Genomic DNA, 23,756 nt, shown 5'->3' on the forward strand with positions numbered 1-23,756 from the left:
GGAGGCAGCTAGGAAAGTGGTGTTAAAGATAATCAGATCAGCCATGATCTTATTGAATGGCGGCTCGATGGATTGAATGGACTATTCCTATTTCTTATATATAATTTTCTCCTGCCCCCTCCTATCCTGAAAATCTTGGCTATTTTCTATGGTATAGTGGGTCAGGCCACATTAATTTATTTCACCCTATAGCTGATATTTATGTGTGGTCCATTACAGTGCTTATGTGTCCAGTCATATATTCGCTGATGTCCAGAGGGACAAACTTTCAAAGGAACTTGCTATTTAGTGAGCAGAAGAAAAAACCTAGCTAAATTTTCCCACCCTAACCCAAGTGTGTAAAGAAAGTTTTTGCACCTCATTCTGCTTCTCTGGCTGAAATGAGCACAATGAGCACAGAAATCAAACCTGGGATATGTGTGGCATGATTATTCACTAGATAACCCCACCAGAGCAATTTCTGACATTTCATTAAATTATCTCAACATCTTAACCTCCCCAGGATATTGACTAACTGCAAGATTGACTTGTGTTTTCATCAGATTGCCCCTAAGGAGATTTAAGCAGTTGGTAGAGAGATTGCTGCAGTTCGTATCTTTACGTTTGTTTCCAGCAACGCCAGATGACCTACCGCCCATGGCAAAGTGTACATGGTGGATTCCTTCAGCAACAAGAGTCTTGGCTTTGCTTAGTGAGTATCTGTTGGTGACTTGTGACATTGTATATCTGAAATGTAGATAATGACATGAATCTAAAATATGATTTGTTTGAGATAACATAAGAATTTGAACCAGATTATTTCGGCACCTGTATTTAAAGCACACCTGGAGCAAAATTGGTCTCTAGCGCCCATTCCCCAGGAAGTGTGATGGATATCATATTTGTAAAGTGGTTTGTATTGTCTCACTACGTGCAGATCATACCTCTGTCCTCTAAATCATGCACAGGATCTGGGCTGGTGGATACAACTGAAATCAAGTGGCTGTGTCTTTTCATCTTTACTTACTTCTTGCTCTTCCTCCACTGCCTGGGCAGGTTCCAATTTTCAGGCACCTTGAAATGAAAAAGGGAAGAGTGTTGGTTTGTGGTGAGGGGGGAGGAAGAAAGTAAGAAGTGCACACTTGCAGCGTCAACATCTTATAGGACAGAACAGATTGAGAGATGAGGGGAGAGCGGGATGTGGAGGAGGATTAGGTATCTGGATGTCCAGTGACCACAGCCTCAGCAATGGCCCTTCCCACAATGGCCAACACAGTCTCCTCCATGGGGGTTAAACATGTAACTCTTTCGAGTACAAACCCGTTTCCATCTGTTTCAGATGAAGTTACATTGTTTCATAGTTTGCCATTGTGAGATTTGAACTCTTGATCTTGGGGTTACAAACCCAGTACCATAACCACTTGGCTATTTAAGCCAAGCGGGGTTAAACATGTAACTCTTTCGAGTACAAACCCGTTTCCATCTGTTTCAGATGAAGTTACATTGTTTCATAGTTTGCCATTGTGAGATTTGAACTCTTGATCTTGGGGTTACAAACCCAGTACCATAACCACTTGGCTATTTAAGCCAAGCGGGGTTAAACATGTAGGCAAACCTCCCCTCCGCCTCCACTAAATCAATCCCACTCCAGTTTCAATAAGTGTCTCTTTATATGTGCTTAAGTGAATTTATCAACCTCAATTTACGCTCACCACCTGCTTACAATTGTACACAATTAATGTATAACCAAGATGAGGCTTAAAAGATGTTTTTCAACTTTTAAATACTTTTGCTGGTAAATGTTAAAAAGTTATTTCCACTAGTTAGGTAATCAGCGTGGAGGGGTCACCAATTTTAAAATGTCACACGAGTGAGGAAAAATTTCAGCAAGTTGTTGGAGAATTGCATGTGTTGCCCCAAGGAGTGGTTGAAGCACAGACCACTATACCTTTGAAAATTGGATAAATATTTGAAGCAGAGGAAGAAAGAACGAGGCAGTGGGATAACTTTTGGATTGCCCTAGCAAAATGCCCGCTACAGGCACAATGGGCTAAATGGCACCCCAGAAGGAAAAAACATTTCAGAGCAGTACTCTTACTTCTTAGTTTTTAGCAGTGTTCCATTTTAAGGTCTACAAAACCAGTTCAGACCAATATTCTTATTTCCCAGTTTTTGCTATTTTCTTTCCTTCTGGGTGCCTTTTTTGTGTATTGAGTTTGCTGCATATTCAATATTTTTTGCAGTCGATTTAATTGATTATATTTTATTTGTTAGATTTGAATATTTTAATTGTTCCATTGCTACAATATTGGATTTTACTGGTGTTTTATTAGTTACTGCTGCAGATGTTAGGTTTCTGTGATGTTTTAATAACTACTGTTGCTATAGATGCAGCTAACAGTCTGGCGAATCCTCCAATTATTCCTTTCATGGATTTCTACAACTCTACCTTGGACCATATTGACCTCATGGAGGAATATCACATCTGGCAGTGTTATGGAAATTCTCACAGGTGAGAAAGCAGGAAGGCTATGCATTGTTTAAATGACAAGAAAGTGGATTTGGCCAAAATACTTTATTTTTTAAAACTAGACTAGTCTACTTATGTCAAGATTTTCTGTGTTTTGTATCGGTGATCCTCAAACCAGTTCCACTGATGTAGACAGTGATATTTTCCAGAACAGTGGTTCTTTGTTATCTTTACGGTTTCCTATGTTTAGTTGATTTGTGCTTTATGTATTCTAAAATAAAACAAAAAGGTATGCTAAGAAAAGCACACATTTTGAAACATGCACGAGGTTAAACCTCTATAATGGGTGATTCTGGGGTAGGTATGATGTACAGCAAAATATTCACCTGGAGAACTGCATTCCACCATTCTCAGGTACAAGTCTAGTTAATTATGTAGGCTAATCTTGAAGTCTGTACATGGGATTAAGAGCATGTTTGAAACTGTTTATGGAGAAGCACTGCAGTCTATCATGGAGCATGTGCCAAATCAAGGGATTTTTAAAAAATCATTCACGTGATGTGGGTGCCACTGGGCATGGGCATTTATTGCCCATGCCTAATTGCCTATATTCACCTGCAATGGTAAAGCCTTAGCCCTACACAGAATATATCTTATGAATGCCTAGACTGCTGCTTTAGGTGTCTTGCGTTTAAATCTACAACGTGCTAATGGATCAAGTTGAGAGGCAGTGCTTTATTAATCGCAATGCTAACAGAAGATGAATATAATGGACTGGATACTGGATAGCTGACTTATGAAGAAGGTGTAAGGGCAGCACAGGAGAAAAAGAGGTGGAGATCCATGGCGATCAACCTTCTGGGAAACAGATGACATGAACGAATCAACCGATGTCTATTCTTCCCAGATCATTGGCCATACTGAGTAATGGCCAGTGGCTGCATAGTCATGGCTGGCCATCTCTCTAGGTCATATCACACCCAGTCATCCAGTTCCTCCCACAGTAGATGTGCCAAAAAGTGACAGTAAGCCATTTGCAGTGATAGATGTGGCAGGGGCAGTTGAGGGGTGATCTAAGGACCTAGAGGGAGTCCCGGGCTCCTTAAATCACAGGTACTGAGATCTAACAGCCAATCATCTCACTTACTGTTCAAACTGGGGTGTTGCTTAATGTTTTGATCTTAACTGGATGGCCAAAGATGTTTTCCCTGGCCTATTCACACAAATCTATTCATGAGTTTGTAACAGTTTTCATAAGTCACCTTGACAGTTTTCTGGAAGACAGCTTAATGTTACATCTAAATTTTTAAGAACTTCCGTATTATCCAACCTGATTATTGGAGGGTCAACTTTAGAATTTTTGACTTTGTTTTCATCCTCGAATTTCTTTTTATTTCATTCCCTACTTCTTATACTACTGTAAGTACACTCCTGTCCTGACTATCTTCCCTGTCATAATATTGCTTTAACATAATAACATGACATACGCTCTGATTTTTCCTCCTGTCTGGAGTACTCACTATGTGATTGAGTTTCTTTTTGATTTGATGAGGTCCAGTGAACCTTACTTTTAATTGTTCACCAGAGATAGATATTAATACTAATGCCTTATCTCCAGCGACAAAATGTTGAACTTTGGCCTTTTTAGCTGCTCTAATTTTCATTGCTGGTTGAGTGATTTTCAGATGCTCTTTGATCAATTTACATGCTTGTTAATCTCTCCCTGAAGTTTGACATAGTGCAAATTTCGGACAATTCCATCCTCTAAGTGTAGTAGTGTGCAAGCAAAATGCCGTATCACCCCGAGCCTGCCTCATTATATATTCACTCCCGCGAAATTCGCCGTTTCCATGGTGGATAGCCTCTCTTTTGCCCTCCCCCCATCAATCTGCTGTTGCTTCACGCCGGCTTCTGTCAAAGAACAAAGAAAAGTACAGCACAGGAACAGGCCCTTCGGCCCTCCAAGCCTGCGCCGATCATATTGCCCATCAGCTAAAACATTTTGCAATTCCGGGGTCCGTATCCCTCTATTCCCATCCTATTCGTATATTTGTCAAGCTGCCTCTTAAACACCACTTTGACTCTTCCACCCTGGGAAAAAGCTTCTGACTATCTACTCTGTCCATGCCACTCATAATTTTGTAAACTTTAAAAGGCAGCTGCCAACACAGCTCTCATCACTACCAGCTCACCGCTGCTGCCTGGGAGACATGTCCAGCAAAGGAAAAAAGACTGCAGCCCCTCGCTTCAACAACAGGTCCCTCGAGCAACTGTTGACGCCGTGGAGGCCCGCCAGGATGACCTGTACCCCTGACCTGGCTGCAGGATGGGCAGCAATGTCACCAACCCAGCTTGAGAGATGGTGGCAGCGGTGGTCAGCGCAAACACCCTTCAGAAGATGACAACCACCCAGTTCCGCAAGAGGGTGAATGATGAGCTCCATTCCACCAGGGTAAGTCACTCTTTTCATCATTCTCGACTATCATACTCACAACCCCAGCACACATCCACAGGGCCCTCACTCACTGCCAGTTCAAATGACATCACCATTCACTCTCTCACATACCTGCGTTGTCCTCAGCCCATCCATGGGACCACTCACTACCTGCATAGGCCAAGCACATGTATCATCTGGCTCGCCAGGAGTCCTGATACGCTCTCCCCACCTCCATCCATGCAGGACAAACTGGCTCAGAACAGGAGGGAAAGGTCACAGCCCGGTGGAAGAATGCTGGATTTCAAGATCGTTACAGATTTTGAGTACAGAGCTTCCAGCTGGCCAGCGATGACCGGGACTGATTCTGTGCTGATGGTGAGGTCAGCGCTGCTCTACCAAGTGAGGGTCCAGCAGTGCAACATCCATCAGACAATCACGCTGTGAGTAATGTGTTCCATGCCACAGGCCACTGCCATGCACTAATTATCTCCCCTTGCTTCTGCAGGCACATCATTCCAAGAGTCGCTGGAGTCCATGACCCAAGCCGGTTCGGAAAGGACATCCGACAGGGAACCGGAATGCACCCCCTACAAGTCCCGTCACAGTGCTCGCCCACACCCTCCACCAGTGCAGAGACACATGCCTCAGTGACCTTGGGACCTAGCTCTAGAATAGCCACGGGATCACATAATGGTGAGCACTGTGTATAGCCTGATCCATAGCAGGTGGCAGCAGGGACTTCCCAGTTTCCCGGCACTCGGAGGGCTGCTGGAGGCCCGGTACCTGTTGAGTCGGAGTCAGATGTTGAGGCTGTGGACTCGGGCATGTCGCAGTTGCTGGAGCTGCAAAGGCAAGCTCGAGAACATCAGGAAGGGATATCTGTTGCATTCCTCAGATTGCAGGGCATGATGGAGGAGTCTGGCCGCCTTTAGGCTTAGGTGAGAGCGCCAGCATGTCAATGCACTGAGGTCAACACTGGCAGGATGGTAGGCGCCATGGAGGCCTTGCTCCAGGACATCCCTCCTGCACTGCTGCGCAGGCTTAACTCCGTCGCCGATGCCATAGTTGGCCTCCAACAGTGTGTATGCGAGAGGGGTGCTGGGCAGCTCGATCTCACTCAAGCTACCACTTCTCCCCATGGAGACAGCCAGGGGCCCTCTAGCCCCCATAGGGAGGAGGCTCAGCATGTGCACACCCCAGGGTCATCCACACAAGTGACTCAGGGAGTGTCCAGCCCATCCGAATCCTCTCTCTCTGCGATCTCCACAGCTGCAGCTTCACAGGCCGAGGAGGGAGCCACTGCCACACAGCAGGACCCTGAAAACAGGCCGGGGCCCTCCAAGTCTCGGCCCTCCAGAGGATGCCCACAAAAGTCATCACAGACGGGGCTTCGCAGTCAGCAGGCTGCCTCCACCTACGCTGTGGATGTCTGGGGTGTACCAAGGCAGGGTTAGGGCAGTTAAGGAAATGTAGTTGCAGAGCCTGGGCACAGTTGTTGGTCACTTGTACATACTGTTCACTATTGCCAATAAACTCCTAAGAATGTCTCCCTGCCTGTTGTTCCTTGTTCTGATGAGCAGTGTTCTTGCCACTCAGATGTGAAATCTTTCTGCTACGAGATAAAAGGCAGGTGTCTCAGTCCAGGGCCTCTTCCCTGTGTTCCCTGCAACCTTAAGACCACAATGATGGTCTGGCCTCGCACTCCCTGGAAACATTACTGATGCCTGCACCTCGGCAGTGCTGGTCATGGCTGCCAGAATGTAGTGGGCAGACGCCACAGAGTTCTCGCATTCTCTATGTGCTCTCAGGACATTTAAAGTGGGACTGGCCCCCATCACACCAGCATCTGCGACCTGTGATGCTGTGCACCAGCTCCTGAAGGGTTCAGGTGCTGAAGGTGGAAACAGTGTCGGATGCGTCTAATGTTTCATGGCTGCGTCTGAGTTGGCCCTGATCATGGAGCACAAGCGAGCTGACCTCGGCCAGACAAACATTCACAGAAACTATGTGAAGATCTATGAAATGTCTTCACTGCTTGTTGTCATCATCCTCCTGTGATCAAGTGACTAATAGGACCTCCACTGCATCTCAATGACAGGAGCATTCTCACAGAGGGTACTGGCGCTGAGATAAGCCTGACTGGATTCAAACATTCACAACTGCAATGTGATGATCTATGGGGTCACCTCACTGCATGTCATCATCCTCCATAAATCTGGCAGCTATGAGGGCCTCCCAAATGTGCCTGCCTTGTTTAGCCAGTGCGAGAGCCTCATCGCATATTGTCTCACCAATGAGGACCTCCTTGCCCTCATCTCCGCTGCCGTCCTCCTCATCCAAGGAGACCTCCATCTTCTCCTAAGCCAGCTTGTCTCCCCGTTGCAGCGCCAGGTTGTAAAGGGTGCAGCAGGCAATGATGATGCATGACACCCTCTGCGGACTGTATTGTTGGGCTCCAACAGACCGGTCCAGGCACCTGAACCTCATTTTCAGCATCCCTATGGTCTGCTCCACCAAGTTGCGAGCTGCTGCATTTGAGCCTCATAATAGCGTCGCTCTGCTGCAGTCTGGGACCAGGCAGGAGCTGCTCTTGGACACCCCCCGCCCCCCCAACACCCCCCCCCTCCTCTGAGGCAGGGCAGTACTTCACCCAGGCCTCCTCCAACACCTCTGAAACCTGCAAAGCAACAGGCGACACTGGCAAGCTGTGAAAAACAATGCTGTTCACTCGCCTCTGTTCCCCCAGAGCAAAGGCTGCCAAGTGCACGTCACCTGCGTGCTGTTGTGAAACATGTCGACGTGCTTTCGCACCAACATGGACAGATGATCCAACGGGGGTCCAAGAGTCTAGCAGGATGGCCTTTTAATGAGATGCTGATGTATTACAATGAGCTCCCCGCTGACCGTTGGCAGGAAATGTTGCCCGCTTTTGGCGGGCTGAGTGGAAGATCGCGACATGCCTTCCTGCCATCATGAACCAGATCGCATCATTTTGTCCGCACCCACCACCTATCAGGCCCACTGCCAGTGGGCACGGAAAATTCCACCCAAAGGTTAAAATGTAGTTTCTGAGCTTTGGTTTATAAATTTTTTTATTAATTAATTTAAGAGGTCCCCTCATCTCAAGCCCACTTTATTCAGTTCAAAAGGACAGAATCCTGTTGATTCATTAGGGGTATTTCTGACAGCAAACAGTAAAAATGGAATTCCTTTATCCCAGTCATTAGGATAGGCTTTAATCATGGTCTTTAAAGCTTGATGCCATCTTTCTAATGCCCCTTGTGACTGCAAATTATAAGCTGAAGACTTGAATTGTTTTATTCTCAAACTATTCATGATTTCTTTGAACAATCGTGACATAAAGTTTGAGCCTTGATTTGGTTGTATTTCCTTAGGTAATCCATGTTTTGTACAAAAAAATTGAACTAACTTTTCCACAATCACTTTAGCCGCAGTTTTCCCCAAAGGCACCACCTCAGGAAATTGTGTCAAAACGTTCATGGCTGTTAAAAGATATTGGTTTCCACTTCAGGTTTTTATCAATCAAGACCCTGCTAAACAGTTCAGTATCGGAATTAAAGGTGCAGGTTTAATGCCGGGATTGGGGTTTTCCCATTACCTGACATTTATGACATGTTTGGCAGAATTTAACCATGCCTTTATGCAGTCTTGAACAATAAAAGTGTTTCAAAAAACAGAAAATGCTGGAAAAAACTCAGCAGGTCCGACAGCATCTGTGGAGAGAGAGAAAAAACAAAGTTAATGTTTCGGGTCCGTATGACCCATCTTCAGCTCTGAAAAAGGGTCATACAGACTCGAAATGTTAACTTTGTTTTTTTTCTCTCTCCTGTTGGACCTGCTGAGTTTTTCCAGCATTTTCTATTTTTGTTTCAGATTTCCAGCATCCGCAGTATTTTGCTTTTTATCTTAATAAAAGCGTTTAATTATTTTAGCCTGCGTTTTCCTAATCCCTAAGTGACCTGTCATTGGAATTTCTTGAGCCACTCGTAAAATTTCATTACAATACTCGGATGAAACTACCACCTGATGAGCCACTGCCCATTCCCTATCGGCTGGTATTTGATTGGTCTCCATTTCCTCATTAGCACTTGGTCTTTTAAATAATAACACTTAAGTATTGGTTCTGATTCAGTCTCTGAGTAGACTGTTTAATGCAGCTCTCTCAACTCAGAATCAGCCTGTTATATTTCTACTAAAGGAGATGAGCTAAACATGTCAGCCTCATTTTCTTCACCTTTTTGCTCAGGTTTTCAAAATTAGCGTCAGATAACTGAAATTCTACTTCCATCTCCCTTTTTCATAGATTATGCCTCTCCCTGTCTAATTTTATGGGCCTGAGATGTAATCAATACACAGTCAGGAAATAATCCCGGATGTTCCTTCTTTGGCATCTGAGTTTTTTTCACTTTCACTGGTTGTCCTAACATCTTTGGTAAAACTAATATCTTTGAGCTAGCCAGGTTGTTTCCCAAGATAAAATCAGTTCCTGCTATAGGCATTTATGTACTACTACAACTGTAACACCTCCACTTACTAAATCACTCATTAGTCCAACTCCTATAATAGAACTGGTTTATCAATCCATGGATACCTCCAATTAATATTTTTTCCTTCATTAACCCCTCTGGAAGACACATTGTATCATTATCCAGCATCAGTGACTGATTTGCTCCAATGTCTCTCAATATCTTTATTAGTTTATCCTTTTTTTAAAATTCATTCATGGGATGTGGGCTTCGCTGGCTGTTGCCCATTCCTAGTTACCCTTGAGGAGGTGGTGATGAGCTGCCACCTTGAACCGCTGCAGTCTATGTGGTGTAGGTACCCCGACTGTGCTGTTAGGGAGGGAGTTCCAGGATGTTGACCCAGCGACAGTGAAGGAACGGTGATATATTTCCAATTCAGGATCATGAGTGACTTGGAGGGGAAGTTGGAGGGTTCCCATCTATCTGCTGCCCTTGTCCTTCTAGATGTTAGTGGTCGTGGGTTTGGAAGGTGCTGTCTAAAGAGCCTTGGTGAATTCCTGCAGTGCATCTTGTAGATGGTACACACTGCTGTTACTGTGCATTGGTGGTGGAGGGAGTGAATGTTTGTGGATGTGGTGCCAACCAAGTGGACTGCTTTGTCCTGGATGGTGTCAAGCTTCTTCAGTGTTGTTGGAGCTGCACTCATCCAAGCAGGTGGGGAGTATTCCATCACAATCCTGACTTGTGCCTTGTAGATGGTGGACAGATTTTGGGGAGTCAGGAGGTGAATTACTCGTTGCAGGATTCCTAGCCCCTGACCTGCCCTTGTAGCCACAGTATTTATATGGCTAGTCCAGTTCAGTTTCTGGTCAATGGTGACCCCCAGGATGTTGATAGTGGGGGATTCAGTGATGGTAATATCATTGATTTGAAGAATAAGGGAATACCTCTTCTTTAAAACAAAATCTTTAAATGTTTCTGTAATTAGTTTTTTCTAAATTTACTTGACTAGTCTGAGGAATTATCCTTAGCTCTTTTGTACATTTTCAGCCTTTACACCTGCACTATGGTTACTGTTTTGTCACTTGTCTCGTTCCCTAAGTTAGTTTTTCCTAAAGAGTCTTTAAGCACACCCACTATTGCAATCAGTCTCCCAATTAATTTCCAGCAATTAGCTTTCGTAGGGACAGTTTTATTGCAATGAAAGCATCCTGTTTTCTTTGCATCACTGTTAGCTTCTAGCCTATCTCCTTTATTATTTTGGCATCCTTCTATCTGTTCCCTAGAACTAGCACCTTTTCCATCACCTGGTTTTCTATTCTTCCAGTTTCCCTGTTGATTCCGATATGCTCATTTCCCCACATGTAAGTGTCTGTGTGAATATCATAGGTATCAGGCAAAACTGCTGCTTCTCGGATCTTTAATACTTGACGGTCATCTAAGTAAATCCTGATGGTTACTGGAATGCTATTTCGGAATTCTTCCATAATCATAATTTCCCTCACATTTCAAAATTTTTCTCTGACTATAATGAGCGAAACTATTGATCCTGCAGCATTTCTTTTTCGCTGACAAGTTCTACAAATGTTTCATTCATAAAGTTTTTCCTTTAAAGTCCAAAACTTCAACTGATATACTTCAGGGACAAACTCGTAAGCATTGTGTATCGCCCTTTTAACTTCTTCATAGTCTGCAGATTGCTCTTCTGACAGACTATTGTACACATTCATAGCTGTACCTGTCAGGACACTTTGTAACATTAAGGTCCAAGCATCTGTTGGCCACTCCATCCTCTATAAATTTAGACAGTAGGTGAAGACTCTTCGTTATATCAAAACTTGTTTTCTCATACTACTAGCCTCTTTCTTGCCTTGTACCCTAAGTTTTTCTCCAACCAGTTCATGCTGCCTGAGTTCTTTCTCTCTTTGAAACACTAATTCTTTCCTTATCTCTTTCCTCCTTTGCTAACTTTTCTCTATGGAGGTAAAGTTTAAGCTTCTTCATTTCCATTGCTTTCAATTTTTCTTTTTCCCTTTTCCTATTTTTCCAATTCGAGCTTTTTCTTTTCCATTTCCTTTTCCAGTTTGAGCTTTTTCATCTTTTTCTGTCTCAAGCGGCTTCATTTGCAATTGGCTTCTTGCTAACTCTAACTGTGAGACACCCATTTCAGGTTTCTTTCCTTTTAATTCTAAATGCTGGTAATTACTTGAATCATATTATCCTTACGAAATCATGCTTTTATTTCTACATGCAATTGCCCTACTAACTATTTTGATGTAGCCTTAGTCAAGGATTTCAGATAATCTACTGATACATCTACCGCTCTGAGAAAAGTCTGAGCAACAGTCAAAGCCATTGAGATCCAACCAGTGTAATTTGCTTCATAGCAAACCCTGTTCTTATCCCAGTACCTCCACAGACTTGTTTCTTTAAGGATTCACAGACCCCATTTAAATTGAAAGATATTTGATCCCACAAAAGCCCCCACTTTGTTATGATCCCAGCTGATGTTAATACTGAACAATTCAGAGTCCAAAGCGAAACCTGACTTAATAGATCCTAATTTGTTTTTTAGAAACTGTGGAGGAAAGTTACTGAACAAATTCACAGGAGTCTGCTGATGACCTTTTAATCTTTTAACACACAATTCATTGTTCTTGTTTAATAAATATTTCAGTTTATGTTATACCAGATAAAAAAGATTGGAAGAATCTCAATACAATTACAAGAAGATTACTCAATTTCCCAATATTCCTTTACCCAGCAATATTTTTATAGACACATAAACCAGTGAAGAGTTACCATGAACCTGACGCAAAGGCTTCTTGCATGGGACTGACACACATGCAAACGATTCTCTTCCATTGGATTCTTGAGCATTCATGTGATGCTTCCTGTGCAACTTATATCTCTCCCCAAGACACACACAACTGCACTTCAAACTCACTATTGCTTCAACTGCACAGCAAATATGAGTTCTCTAAACTCACTCTCCCAAAAGCCTTGTTGTATTTCGTATCCCAGGGAGCTGAAAATCCCTGTCTTCACTTTCTGACACACAGTGAACTCTTCCCCGCCTTTGTGTCTCTCTGACCACTGTTGGTAGGCAACAGCCTGGTTTTTTCTACTTTTTTTTTTTGCAAAATCATTAAACTGCCACACAAAATATAAATTCAATTTAAAAATTATACAAAAAAAATTAAAAATTAAAAATTATACATTGTTCATCATATTAAAAGTCACAAGTTAAAATTATAAAGGTTGCCATGATTTCGGTCTGCCTGTTAGAGAAAAAGAACTGAGGACCACAGAAATGACCTTCACCTAACAATAAGTAGGTAAATCAATTGATGGCATTTAATTTGACCTTTTTACATGATGTTCCTGATGGTGGAGATGAACACAAATTGTAGTCAAGGTGATGCAGAGGACAATAATAGGGAATGGGGTAGAGTTTCTGTTTTGGGTGCAATCGGCCATCTGGGTACAAATTGTGCCAGTTTTCAGAATAATTTTTCTTTCTCCTGAGTTTCAACTCAACAGAATATTGCTGAATGCAAGATCTGCTTTGAACCAACACAATCAAACAGGGCATTGGTGAGACCGCATCTCGAATACTCTGTGCAGTTTTGGTCTCCTTATTTAAGGTTGTAAGTGTGTTGGAGGCAGTTCGGAGGAGGTTTACTAGATTGATACCTGGAATGAATGGGTTGTCTGATGAGGAAAAGTTGGACAGACTGGGCTTGTTTCCACTGGAGTTTAGAAGAGTGAGGGGTGACTTGATTGAAGTATACAAGATCCTGAACGGCCTTGACAAGGTGGACATTGAAAGGATGTTTCCTGTTGTGGGTGATCCAGAACTAGGGGGCACTGTTTTAAAATTAGGGATCGTTCTTTTAGGACAGAGATGAGGAGAATTTTTTTCTGAGGGTTGTGTGACTTTGGAATTCTCTGCCTCAGAAGGTGGTGGAAGCAGAGGCATTGAATATTTTTAAGGCAGAGGTAGATAGATTCTTGTTAGGCAAGGGAATCAAAGGTTATCGGGGTAGATGGGAATGTGGGACTCAAAACACAAACAGATCGGCCGTGACATTATTGATTGGCGGAGAAGGGGCGAATGGCCTACTTCTGTTCCTATTTCTTATGTTCTTATTTTAGGACATAAAACCAAAGTGCTCAAAAACTCAGCAGGTCTGGCAGCATCTGTAGAGAGAAGAACAGAGTTAACGTTTCAAGTCCAATACAACTCTTCTTTGAAAGCTCCAGTTCTGAAGAGTCATGTTGGACTCAAAATGTTAACTCTGCTGCTCTCTCCACAGAAGCTGCCAGACCTACTGAATATTTCCAGAACTTAATGTTTTATTTCATATCTTTGCAGTATTTTGCTTTTATTTTATAACTTAGCTGAAAATGTTTACCACAGAAAATAAGTATTTTGAATCTCAGTATAAATCCATCATTTTAAATAACCTGATTTTTAAATTAATGAAATGTAATTTTAAGATATTATGCTGAACTATATGCTAATTATATTGGTGTACATTGTTCAGTTTCTTAGCATTTTTTTAAAAATTACATTCAAAAGCTATTAAATCATGTGTTTAGTGTCTTTGCACTAAAATTAACCAACTGAATTTTTCGAGCTTCCATGAGCACAATTAGCAGAAACGCCTAGTGGTGATTAATTCATCTTGGGGGCATGACTGGCTTTTAGCACAATGTTTTTTAAACAAGTGCAACCACGCGCAGAAACTACAGTTGTGCAGAACATAACTTACACACACAATTTCACAAGATTTTTCATTGGTTACACCAATTTCAGGCAAATAGCATTGAAAAATGCAGTGCAACCTGTAAGCGGTTCCTGTTCCCCTCCAACAAAGGTTCTTAGACTTTAGGATTTTATAGAGAAATAAATTGCACAGACACAGGGTTCGGCTCAACTACAAATTTACTGTTTATTAGCAATAAACGTCCTAATGTCCTAATACAAAACTCTAAACTAGCTTAAATGACACAACACCTTGATTGGTTTGTCCGATTTAAATCCCTCCATGATTCAACCTTGGCTCCCAACCAAAACACACAAAGTCACCACGAGTTATTTGGAAAAACCACAGGCAAAATCCCACATTTCTGCCCCAACTGTAATTAGTTCAGACCCAAACCCCCTGGATTTGGTCGTTACTCTTAAGTTACTCTAACCTCTCAGCCCCAGTACCCCTCAGATTTGGCTGATAACTTGCAATCCTCCACACGGTCGGTCCTCCTGGTGAGAACTGTGGGTCAGCGAGCCAGGTTGACCCTTCCTGACCCCCCTCCTTGACTGCAGTGCCAAACCCTTCACTATTGTCCTTTTTATGATGATCCTTATCGAGATATCATGAACACATTACCTGAGCCATCCTACTGGATGGTTAGTGCTTAGCCCCATCTTTGATCCTTCAAGTCTGATCCAGACAGACCTACTCGGTGCTGATGTTGTTTCCACAACTGAAAACGATGACTCCCACCAAGGTGAGGTACCATGGCTGCAAAGCTGATCTTTTATATGAACGGTTTCTCTCCTTCCATGATAGTAGTGAATAGATGTTGTCTGAAGCCATTGGTTGTGACAATGGCCTCCTTCATTTCTTAATTAGATTACATGATGGTGGTTATCCTGTGTTCACTGCTGTGATGTCTAAATTTCCAGACCTTTTAATAGTATCAGTTCTGTTGTGATGTTGGAATGTCTGAGATTAACCCGTGCCCCACAATGTAGCTCTGCCTTGGTGTGTTTTGTTTTGAGGCTGCGCTTTCATTCACAGTACCTGTGTCTATGGGGGTTTGGGGTTCTTCCATTAGATTTTATACAGTCCAGTTGCAGGGATTCCGATCCCACGGACCAAAGGGAAACTCTCCTGCAGTATGTGTGTTTTGGGTTACCCGATCGAGTACAACATATGAATAAAACAATAGGTGAATGGAACAGCTCATGTACACATCTGAATATCACCTGTACAAGTGCCTGGTCCGATTGTCTTTTGCCTGGACAGGCATATCAGCAAAATAGGATCTTGGAGATCCTGCCTCAAAATATACTGTTGGAAGCCCTTGACCTGCCAAGACAAATGAAATGCTAGCTCAAGACACCAATGTTATTCTTATTAAGAATCCTTGTAGATGTCTTTGTTTTGTCCATGGCTGGTCGATTAATGTCATTAGCTGTAGTCTTGGTTTCCAAAGAGCATCCTTTAAGGCTGCTTTCAATCTCAAATACAAATGAAAACATCCTGCATACCTAACTTGATGTCCTTATTGTTCATCCTTTGATATCAAAGAGGACAGCCAGAATATATCTCATTTTTTTAAGTGAATTCTTTAATGACTGATGAGACTAATTTTTGCTTGGAATGTATATCTGCGGATTGAACAGTGGGGCCGCATTTATCCCTGTCATGGTCAGAAGCCCACACTTCTGGGGAATAGTCACTCGGATGTGATTTCCCCCGAATTGGTCAGTTAGTGATCAGGGAGTGGCTCAGCAATGGGCTCTTGAAGTTGGAGGACCAATAAGACACCCTCCAGCATTGAAGAAGTAGCAGGTTTCCCTAACAGGTAAGAGAGAGGGCGGCCCAAGATGGAGGCCCCCCACTCTTCAACATTTTTAGCTTACATTTAAAACCAAGCAGGTAGGGCGAAATTCTGAGCCTGCCTCGGGTGCTGAGTCCCTGTTCTGCTGATGGGAGGCCACCCCTAGTCAACTACATTGTTCTGGGGACTGAAGACTGATTGTAGAATTGCAGTCAGCCTCCGACAATTAGTTTGAATAGGACTTCAACAAGGTCAATTGGCACCCTTTGCTTGCCAGTGAGTAGTCCTGTTGCGCCCCATACCCTCCTGCAATCCTGCTTCTGGCAGCAAGATGGAACTTACACGCCTGCCCATCTCTGTGCCCGGCCCCTTTGGATCAAAAATTCAGCCCTTGATCCAGATACATCAGGTTGCAATCTTGATTTTTTTTTTTGCATATCAGCGAGACTCCTCAGTTGATGTTTACACATTCAGCATCAGCAATACAATGGGTATCATAGTAGAAGATGCTTTCATTGATGATCATGCTTATCTTGAGCAAGTTGTCCACACTTATGGATGTCTGTTTCAGACTAGCTTTAAAACAGTCTTTATTTCCCTTTTGCTGTCTGAGTTGGCTTCCCAGTTGTCAATTCGCCATAAGGGGATTTGTTTATCAGACATTCAAACTGCATGACCTGACTATTGTAGTCATACCTTCATCATCTGAGCCTCTGCTTGGCATGTCAACTTTAAGAACTTAAGTCAGGGAACTTGTCTTGCCATCTTGTTATTTCTGGCAGCCTAGGTAAAGGTTACTTAGTTTCTCAACAGTGGCATTTCATGATCATAAAGTTTTTAGAACAGAAGCCTAGTTTACTTTGAACTTGGCCTCCACGCCTAGATAGCCTTCACTGTTTCTGAACACAAAAGATGTCTACTGAATTTGCTACTATGCGCTTATGCACTAAGGCCAGGTGTTCCTACATTTTTACAGATGATAGATCTGCTAAACTACCCATAACTAGTTTGCATGTAAGGTGGGACAACTTGTAGCCTTCGATCAACAACTATTTTCATCTTTATTCCTTATATAAATAATATATAATAGTCCTTACATAAATAATTCCATTTGTATCACTGTTTCCCCTCATTCTAGGCTTGTTCAAGAGCCTATGCATAGGATCAATTTGTCATCTCCTGTGTTTCAGCTTGACTAAAATACTACAACAACAACTTACCAGAACCAGGGGACACAGTCTCAGAATAAGAGGTAGGCCTTTTAGGACTGAGATGAGGAGGAATTTCCTCATTCGGAGGGTGGAGAATCTTTGAAATTCTCTACCCCAGAGGGATGAGGAAGCTCAGTTTTCTAGGTACAAAGATATCAAAGGATATGGGGATCACAGAGGAAACTGAAGATGAGATAGAAGATCAGCCATGATCCAGTTGAATGGCGGAGTAGGCTCGAGGGTCAAATGGCCTACTCCTGCTCCTATTTCCTGTGTTCCTATGAACCTAGAAGTAGACAGCTTTGGTGATGTCATGATTACGATGTCAGAGCTCATCTCAAGGTCAAATATGACACCAAGGTTGCATAAAGCACTGAGAAGTTATAAATTTGAAAGCTGTGAATAAAATATCATTTAGTATATTTATAGCTGGCATTTTAAGATCACCATATTTTGCATTCGCTTGAAATTGTGACTGTTGGGAAGTGAAATTGCTCTTTATTCCCCATTTTTTGCTGCGTTTCATCCAGAATTGAAGAACAAATGTTTATTTAATTGTTTTCAAATATGGCACAAGAGTGCCCCCTTGAGCACAGTGGATGCATTGCAAGGCATTTTTGCAGTGCTTTATTTATGGACATTTTTGTCATCAGATTTTGACATGTAATATACCAGCTAAAATCTTTAAGCACAGATGGGTTATGGTCAGCCTCACCATCGCATTGCACCTCCTGAAGTATACAGTTATTAGCACTTGTGATATCTGTATTTAAACAATTTTTTTATGGTTTACAAATGGGGAGATTTTAGGTTGTACCAATGTTTCATTGTGATATAACTGTGGGAATCTTAAGATTTAATGAAGCAAACATATATTTCTATTCAGAATAAATGTGCCTAATTGTTTGGCTAGATGATTTACTGATATTGAACATGTACACAATATAAAACAAAAACAGAATTACCTGGAAAAACTCAGCAGGTCTGGCAGCATCGGCGGAGAAGAAAAGAGTTGACGTTTCGAGTCCTCATGACCCTTCGACAGAACTTGAGTTCGAGTCCAAGAAAGAGTTGAAATATAAGCTGGTTTAAGGTGTGTGTGTGGGGGGCGGAGAGAGAGAGAGGTGGAGTGGGGGTGTGGTTGTAGGGACAAACAAGCAGTGATAGAAGCAGATCATCAAAAGATGTCAACAACAATAATACAAAAGAACACATAGGTGTTAAAGTTAAAGTTGGTGATATTATCTAAACGAATGTGCTAATTAAGAATGGATGGTAGGGCACTCAAGGTATAGCTCTAGTGGGGGTGGGGAGAGCATAAAAGATGTAAAAAAAAAATAAATAAATAAATATTTTTTTTTTTTCTTTTTCTCTTTTTATAATGGAAATAGGTGGGAAAAGGAAAATCTATATAATTTATTGGAAAAAAAAGAAAAGGAAGGGGGAAACAGAAAGGGGGTGGGGATGGGGGAGGGAGCTCACGACCTAAAGTTGTTGAATTCAATATTCAGTCCAGATGGCTGTAAAGTCCCTAGTCGGAAGATGAGGTGTTGTTCCTCCAGTTTGCGTTGGGCTTCACTGGAACAATGCAGCAAGCCAAGGACAGACATGTGGGCAAGAGAGCAGGGTGGAGTGTTAAAATGGCAAGCGACAGGGAGGTTTGGGTCATTCTTGCCGACAGACCGCAGGTGTTCTGCAAAGCGGTCGCCCAGTTTACGTTTGGTCTCTCCAATGTAGAGGAGACCACATTGGGAGCAACGAATGCAGTAGACTAAGTTGGGGGAAATGCAAGTGAAATGCTGCTTCACTTGAAAGGAGTGTTTGGGCCCTTGGACGGTGAGGAGAGAGGAAGTGAAGGAGCAGGTGTTGCATCTTTTGCGTGGGCATGGGGTGGTGCCATAGGAGGGGGTTGAGGAGTAGGGGGTGATGGAGGAGTGGACCAGGGTGTCCCGGAGGGAGCGATCCCTACGGAATGCCGATAGTGGGGGTGAAGGGATGATGTGTTTGGTGGTGGCATCATGCTGGAGTTGGCGGAAATGGCGGAGGATGATCCTTTGAATGCGGAGGCTGGTGGGGTGATAAGTGAGGACAAGGGGGACCCTATCATGTTTCTGGGAGGGAGGAGAAGGCGTGAGGGCAGATGCACGGGAGATGGGCCAGACACGGTTGAGGGCCCTGTCAACGACCGTGGGTGGAAAACCTCGGTTAAGGAAGAAGGAGGACATGTCAGAGGAACTGTTTTTGAAGGTAGCATCATCGGAACAGATGCGACGGAGGCGAAGGAACTGAGAGAATGGGATGGAGTCCTTACAGGAAGTGGGGTGTGAGGAGCTGTAGTCGAGATAGCTGTGGGAGTCGGTGGGTTTGTAATGGATATTGGTGGACAGTCTATCACCAGAGATTGAGACAGAGAGGTCAAGGAAGGGAAGGGAAGTGTCAGAGATGGACCACGTGAAAGTGATGGAGGGGTGGAGATTGGAAGCAAAATTAATAAAATTTTTCCAAGTCCCGACGAGAGCATGAAGCGGCACCGAAGTAATCATCGATGTACCGGAGAAAGAGTTGTGGAAGGGGGCCGGAATAGGACTGGAACAAGGAATGTTCCACACACCCCATAAAGAGACAGGCATAGCTGGGGCCCATGCGGGTACCCATAACCACACCTTTTATTTGGAGGAAGTGAGAGGAGTTGAAGGAGAAATTGTTCAGCGTGAGAACAAGTTCAGCCAGACGGAGGAGAGTAGTGGTGGATGGGGATTGTTCGGGCCTCTGTTCGAGGAAGAAGCTAAGGGCCCTCAGACCATCCTGGTGGGGGATGGAGGTGTAGAGGGATTGGACGTCCATGGTGAAGAGGAAGCGGTTGGGGCCAGGGAACTGGAAATTGTTGATGTGATGTAAGGTGTCAGAGGAATCACGGATGTAGGTGGGAAGGGACTGGACAAGGGGAGAGAGAAGGGAGTCAAGATAACGAGAAATGAGTTCTGTGGGGCAGGAGCAAGCTGAGACGATCGGTCTACCGGGGCAGTTCTGTTTGTGGATTTTGGGTAGGAGATAGAAGCGGGCCGTCCGAGGTTGGGCGACTATCAGGTTGGAAGCTGTGGGAGGGAGATCCCCAGAGGAGATGAGGTCAGTGACAGTCCTGGAAACAATGGCTTGATGTTCAGTGGTGGGGTCATGGTCCAGGGAGAGGTAGGAGGAAGTGTCTGCGAGTTGACGCTCAGCCTCCGCGAGGTAGAGATCAGTGCGCCAGACAACAACAGCACCACCCTTGTTAGCGGGTTTGATGACAATGTCAGGGTTGGACCTGAGAGAATGGAGTGCAGTAAGTTCAGAGAGAGACAGGTTAGAATGGGTGAGAGGAGCAGAGAAATTGAGACGACTAATGTCGCGCCGACAGTTCTCAATGAAAAGATCAAGAGAAGGTAAGAATCCAGAGGGAGGGGTCCAGGTGGAGGGAGAATATTGGAGATGGGTAAAAGGATCCGTTGAACTTCGAGAGGACTCCTGCCCAAAGAAGTGAGCCCGGAGACGAAGACGGCGGAAGAAGAGTTCAGCATCATGCCGAGCCCGAAATTCATTGAAGTGAGGGCGTAAGGGTATGAAACTGAGTCCTTTGCTGAGCACTGAACGTTCAGCATCGGAGAGGGGAAGGTCAGGGGGTATAGTGAATACACGGCTGGGGTTGGGATTGGAAGATGGGGTGGGGATGGAGGGACAGGCCGGGGTGGAGGGTCCTAGATGGGTGTTGGTGTCGATGAGTTGTTGGAGCTTGCATTCCTTAGCACTTGAGAGAAAGAGAAAAAGTTTCTTGTTGAGGCGTCGGATGAGCCGAAGGATAAAATGAAACTGGGGGCACGCGCAGCTTTGAAAAAGGGTACGGCGGTGCTGCTGGAGGGAGAGGTCGAGTGTGCTCATATGGCGGCGCATGGCACTGAGTGTGGATTTCAGAATGTGACGGGAACAGCAGTCCGAGAAACGTCTTATGTCCCGGAGATACCTGTAATCCTGGGTGGGTTCGAAACATGAGGGGTGGAATTTCAGTTGAAATCCACGTGGGGTAAGTCGGAGATGGAGACAGTCACTGAGAAAGGAGATGTGGCTGTGAAAGCGGGTTTTAGTAAACACCTTGTCAAACACCAGGAGGGAAATGGAAAGCAAGGAAGGTGAGCAGGGCAAAAGAGACAATATAACTGTATGAAAGCCTTGCATTTTATTTGCATCTGCTTCCAACACTTTGCAGCAGTCTGTGCTGAGTACATAACCCAAGTAATTCTTCACTGCTGGTCCTTTCATTACCTGAGATCATAACTAGTAATCACAAAGAGCTAAACTTTTCAACAACTGATAAGAAAATTATGGGTGAAGAAAGCTTCAGATGGGAATGATTCAGCCGAACTGGAGAGTGAGGTGTGATGCTAAGTGATTGAGTGAACTGATTCTAAAGGCTGTGAAAATCTCTGACCCTCCCACCCACTTCTACTCGGTGTATCACTGCACCTACCTAATCAGCCCGAGTGGGTTGCGGCTTACCCACCTATCTGTCCTGCCTGCACCTTGGCCCAGCTATTGGTTCCTTTGGCCTGAGTACTTGCAGGCCACCTGTGTCTCCATCCAGTATAAATATATCCTTATCGGCATTCCGTAGGGATCGCTCCCTCCGGGACACCCTGGTCCACTCCTCCATCACCCCCTACTCCTCAACCCCCTCCTATGGCACAACCCCTTGCCCACGCAAAAGATGCAACACCTGCCCCTTCACTTCCTCTCTCCTCACCGTCCAAGGACCCAAACACTCCTTTCAAGTGAAGCAGCATTTCACTTGCATTTCCCCCAACTTAGTCTACTGCATTCGTTGCTCCCAATGTGGTCTCCTCTACATTGGAGAGACCAAACGTAAACTGGGCGACCGCTTTGCAGAACACCTGCGGTCTGTCCGCAAGAATGACCCAAACCTCCCTGTCGCTTGCCATTTTAACACTCCGCCCTGTTCTCTTGCCCACATGTCTGTCCTTGGCTTGCTGCATTGTTCCAGTGAAGCCCAACGCAAACTGGAGGAACAACACCTCATCTTCCGACTAGGGACTTTACAGCCTTCCGGACTGAATATTGAATTCAACAACTTTAGGTCGTGAGTCCCCTCCCCCATCCCCACCCCCTTTCTGTTTCCCCCCTTTTTTTTCCCAATAAATTATAAAGATTTTCCTTTTCCCACCTATTTCCATTATATAAAATAAAAAAAAACCCACTAGAGCTATACCTTGAGTGCCCTACCATCCATTCTTAATTAGCACATTCGTTTAGATAATATCACCAACTTTAACTTTAACACCTATGTGTTCTATTGTACTATTGTTGTTGACATCTTTTGATGATCTGCTTCTATCACTGCTTGTTTGTCGCTACAACCACACCAACCCCCTCCACCTCTCTGTCTCTCTATCTCTCCGCCCCCCACACACACACCTTAAACCAGCTTATATTTCAGCTCTTTCCTGGACTCGAACTCAAGTTCTGTCGAAGGGTCATGAGGACTCGAAACGTCAACTCTTTTCTTCTCCGCCGATGCTGCCAGACCTGCTGAGTTTTTCCAGGTAATTCTGTTTTTGTTTTGGATTTCCAGCATCCGCAGTTTTTTTGTTTGTTTTTTTTTTTAAATATATCCTGGTTCATCAATCACGAGTGTCTCTGGCTTGTCCCAACCACCATTTCACCCACTTGTTTAGCTCTCAGTCCACCTAATGTGACCATCTCTGTTGAGTGCATCTTGACCTAGATAGTTACTAATATATCTGTATATGGCCATGTCAAAAAGCTATGGCTTATTTGGTAGCACTCTCACCCCTGAGTCAAAAGGTTGTGGATTCAAGTCACACTACAGGCTACAAGAAGACCAAGGCTGGGAAAGGAGTTTAGCAGAAAAGACGGTTGGTGAACAATGGCAGACATTTAAGAAAATAGTTCATGACTCTAAACATAGATATATCCCAGTGAGGAAGAAGGATTCCAGGAAGGGGATAAACCAACCATGGGTAACCGAGGAAGTTAAGGATAGTATCAAATTGAAAGAAAAAACATACAATGTGGCAAAGACTAGTGGTAAGCCAGAGGATTGGGAAAGTTTTAAAAACGAACAAAAGATGACCAAAAAAGTAGAGAGGGAGAAAATAAACTTTGAGGGTAAACTAGCAAGTAATATAAAAATGAACAGTAAGAGCTTTTTCAAATATATAAAAAGGAAGAGAGGGAGCAAAGTGAACATAGGCCCCTTAGAGAACGAGACTGGGAAAATAATAATGGGGAACCAGGAAATGACAGAGAAGTTGAATAAATACTTTGCATCAGTCTTCATGAGGGTAAACACTAAAAGCATTCCAAAAATACTAAATAATCAAGGACCAAAATGGGGCAGGGAATATATAGAATAACTATATATTAGGGGAAAAGTACTAGGGCAACTAATGGGGCTAAAGGCTGTTAAGTTGGGTTGCATCCTAGGAGATTAAAGGAAATAGCTGCAGAGATGATGGATGCACTGGTAGTAATCTTCCAAGAACCCTTAGATTCTGGAAGAGTCCCAGAGGATTGGAAAACTGCCA

General features: G+C 43.7%; 1 protein-coding gene across 1 annotated transcript in view; it reads left to right on the forward strand.

Annotated features, from left to right (window-relative positions):
• hectd2 (HECT domain containing 2) overlaps window positions 1–23,756 on the forward strand; it is a 166,255-nt gene that overhangs the window by 78,827 nt on the left and 63,672 nt on the right. Inside the window, exons 9-10 of the mRNA XM_041209368.1 lie at window positions 543–691; window positions 2,368–2,491. Of these exons, the coding sequence (XP_041065302.1) occupies window positions 543–691; window positions 2,368–2,491 (273 nt within the window). The remainder of the gene's footprint in view (window positions 1–542; window positions 692–2,367; window positions 2,492–23,756) is intronic.

This window comes from Carcharodon carcharias, chromosome 17, assembly GCF_017639515.1.
Source record: "Carcharodon carcharias isolate sCarCar2 chromosome 17, sCarCar2.pri, whole genome shotgun sequence".
Taxonomy (NCBI): domain Eukaryota; kingdom Metazoa; phylum Chordata; class Chondrichthyes; order Lamniformes; family Lamnidae; genus Carcharodon; species Carcharodon carcharias.